At 44.6% G+C, this 2500-nt stretch overlaps 1 protein-coding gene across 7 annotated transcripts in view; it reads right to left on the reverse strand.

Moving 5' to 3' along the window:
- The window catches only part of abcc9 (ATP-binding cassette, sub-family C (CFTR/MRP), member 9), a 61365-nt gene that overhangs the window by 42362 nt on the left and 16503 nt on the right, over positions 1-2500 (reverse strand). For all 7 annotated transcript variants that reach the window (XM_042078598.1, XM_042078596.1, XM_042078599.1 and 4 more), the window contains 4 exons: positions 1709-1871; positions 1123-1163; positions 796-938; positions 208-316 (listed from right to left, as the gene is read on the reverse strand). In XM_042078598.1, the coding sequence (XP_041934532.1) occupies positions 208-316; positions 796-938; positions 1123-1163; positions 1709-1871 (456 nt within the window). The remainder of the gene's footprint in view (positions 1-207; positions 317-795; positions 939-1122; positions 1164-1708; positions 1872-2500) is intronic.

Below are 2500 nucleotides of genomic sequence, written 5' to 3' on the forward strand. Positions count from 1 at the left end.
CAGACACACCCCAGTTAGGTCAGCTAAAGAGAGTCTGGACCCTAACATGCAGTTCAGTGTGTCTCTAGGTCTGTTTACTCACAAGCAGTACTTCAGAGCATATGTGTGTTAGTGTGTGTGTGTGTGTGTGTGTGTGTGTGTGTGTGTGTGTGTGTGTGTGTGTGTGTGTGTGTGTGTGTGAGAGAGAGAGTGTGTGTGTGAACTCACCACTCCTGTGGGCTTCTTGCATGACTCCAGAGAGACAGACATATCTCCGTTTCTCCAGCTGTCATCGCCAATCTCATCGCTCTGGAGGAACTCACCCAGCTTCTGCACACTGTGGGAATGCACATGGCAGTTAGAACGCACACACACACACACACACACACACACACACACACACACACACACACACAAGCCCACTTTTCAGTAATTCCCCCCATTGGTGGAATTGTTTTGTAATTGTAATGTATTTATTTAATGAGGGACAGTGCACAAAAGAACATTAATTGTACAAAACAGGGAGAGATGTATATTGCCAGGTAATAGCAAATATTGCTAATTTCCATCCATAGTCCCAATGATTTGCCTAATGCTCTAGCGATAGTTTTGGGATCTTAAACAAGAGTGACTACATTAAACTGTTATTTAAACTTTAACGTTAATGTCTATTGATGTCTTTGTGAGTCGCTTTGGACAAAAGTGTCTGCCTAGAACTATAAACTATAAACAGCAGATAGAACAGCAGAATGCAGGAGAACAATGGTGTGTTGCCATATAACTGTGTGTGTGGGGGACGATGGAGAAGGGGCTCACCTGACCAGAGCCTTGACAGCGAAGCGAACGACAGTGGAGAGCAGGAAGAGGGGCGTGACCAGGATGTGGAAGAGAGCCAGTGAGGCGAAGGCTTTGGAGGGGCTCAGTCTCTCCTCGTTCAGGTAGGCATGGGTCACGAACGTCTGCAGAGAAACACACACACACACACAAGCACATATACGGTACACATACAAATAACCACACACACACACCATGTCCAACCCTCTTCAGTGCATGCAATAAGTGAATCAGATAAAAGATAACTCAATCTTTCAGTAATGGCGAATGTATCTCTAATAGAGTTAAATGGAGTGAACTTCCTCTTACCGCTAACACGGCAGCTATGGGAATGGCAGCATTCATAAAGACTGTGAAGAGAAAAAAGGGGAAAAGAAATCAGTAAATCTTGATGCTGACCAGAGGCCTTTGAATATGTGGCCTTGAGACAAAGACCAGTGCTCTGACGCTCAAGAGGCATCCCATAATTCACAAGGAGCCCTGCTCTAGTTATGTCACATCTTGACTACTGTAACGACCACCTAACATGCCTCTTGGCTTGCGCGGTGAAGCCGCTGAAGATGGTCCAGAATGTGGTGACCCACAACCTAAAGGGACACACCTTACCCCGCTGTTCAATGAGCTCCACTAGTTGTTAACGCTTGCCTACGAAGTGATTGCTTGGTCTGCTCTCATGAAAGCTTATGTTACTCCTAACGACCTACCAAGCGCTACTAGAATAAGGGTGTCCCTCTCTATCTATCCTGAAAGAGTGGAAGCGAGAGAGAGAGAGAGATAGAGACTAAAACAAAGACACAAAGAGGGGAACAAAGACAGAGATAGACAGATTAGAGAGTGAAAGAGTAGAAGCAAGAGAGAGAGAGAGAGAGAGAGAGAGATGAGTAAGAAGTCTCACTGGACATGGAGGTGTAGAAGGCGAAGGTGCGCAGGCTGGTGAGCTCTTTGCCCCGCGAGTCCTCCACGCTGTCACAGAAGATGTTCTCCCAGGCGTAGAGCTTCAGCAGCTTGATGCCCTTCAGGATCTCAGTGGTCTTCTTCAGACGCTCCGTGGAGTAATCCTACGAGGGGAGAGACAAACCATCCTTAAGGCCTCCGCACACAGGCACTCCAATTTCATCGTTCGATTACATTTGCGGCCGCTGCCGTGTCGATTATGATTCAGTTCTATTTTTGGAGGCACCACTCAATAAAATGCATTGTTTATCAAATGTTTGTCAGCTCAAAATTGTGGTGCTGATGCGGGTGACAAGTGTCAGCGCACTCATGTCGGAGGCTGTATGAGTGAGTGTTTCAGGGTTCCCAATCTAAGTCAAATGTAAAATTCCATGACTTTTCCCTGACAAAAAAATAAAAATAATTCCATGACCTACAATATAATGGTACAATATTCTGAGCAAAGATTTCAGAGCAGCCGCGTAGCGTTCAAGAATCTTTTACTTTTTTGCGCAGGAGATGAATGGGCATTGAATAAACAAAGTTGGGCTAACCACAACTACTCAAGCAAGCAGTAAAGCTAATAACCAGATATAACCAATCCTGCATGGAAATATATTTGTATTAATGTATTTTGGCAAGTAGATTTTAACCTGCTACAACAAAATTCCCTGATATTCCATGACAACAATGATAAAATTCCCTGACTTTCCATGGGATAGACTTTCCAAAATTCCATGATATTCCAGAAATT

This window comes from Alosa sapidissima, chromosome 22 (assembly GCF_018492685.1).
Source record: "Alosa sapidissima isolate fAloSap1 chromosome 22, fAloSap1.pri, whole genome shotgun sequence".
NCBI classification, from domain to species: domain Eukaryota; kingdom Metazoa; phylum Chordata; class Actinopteri; order Clupeiformes; family Clupeidae; genus Alosa; species Alosa sapidissima.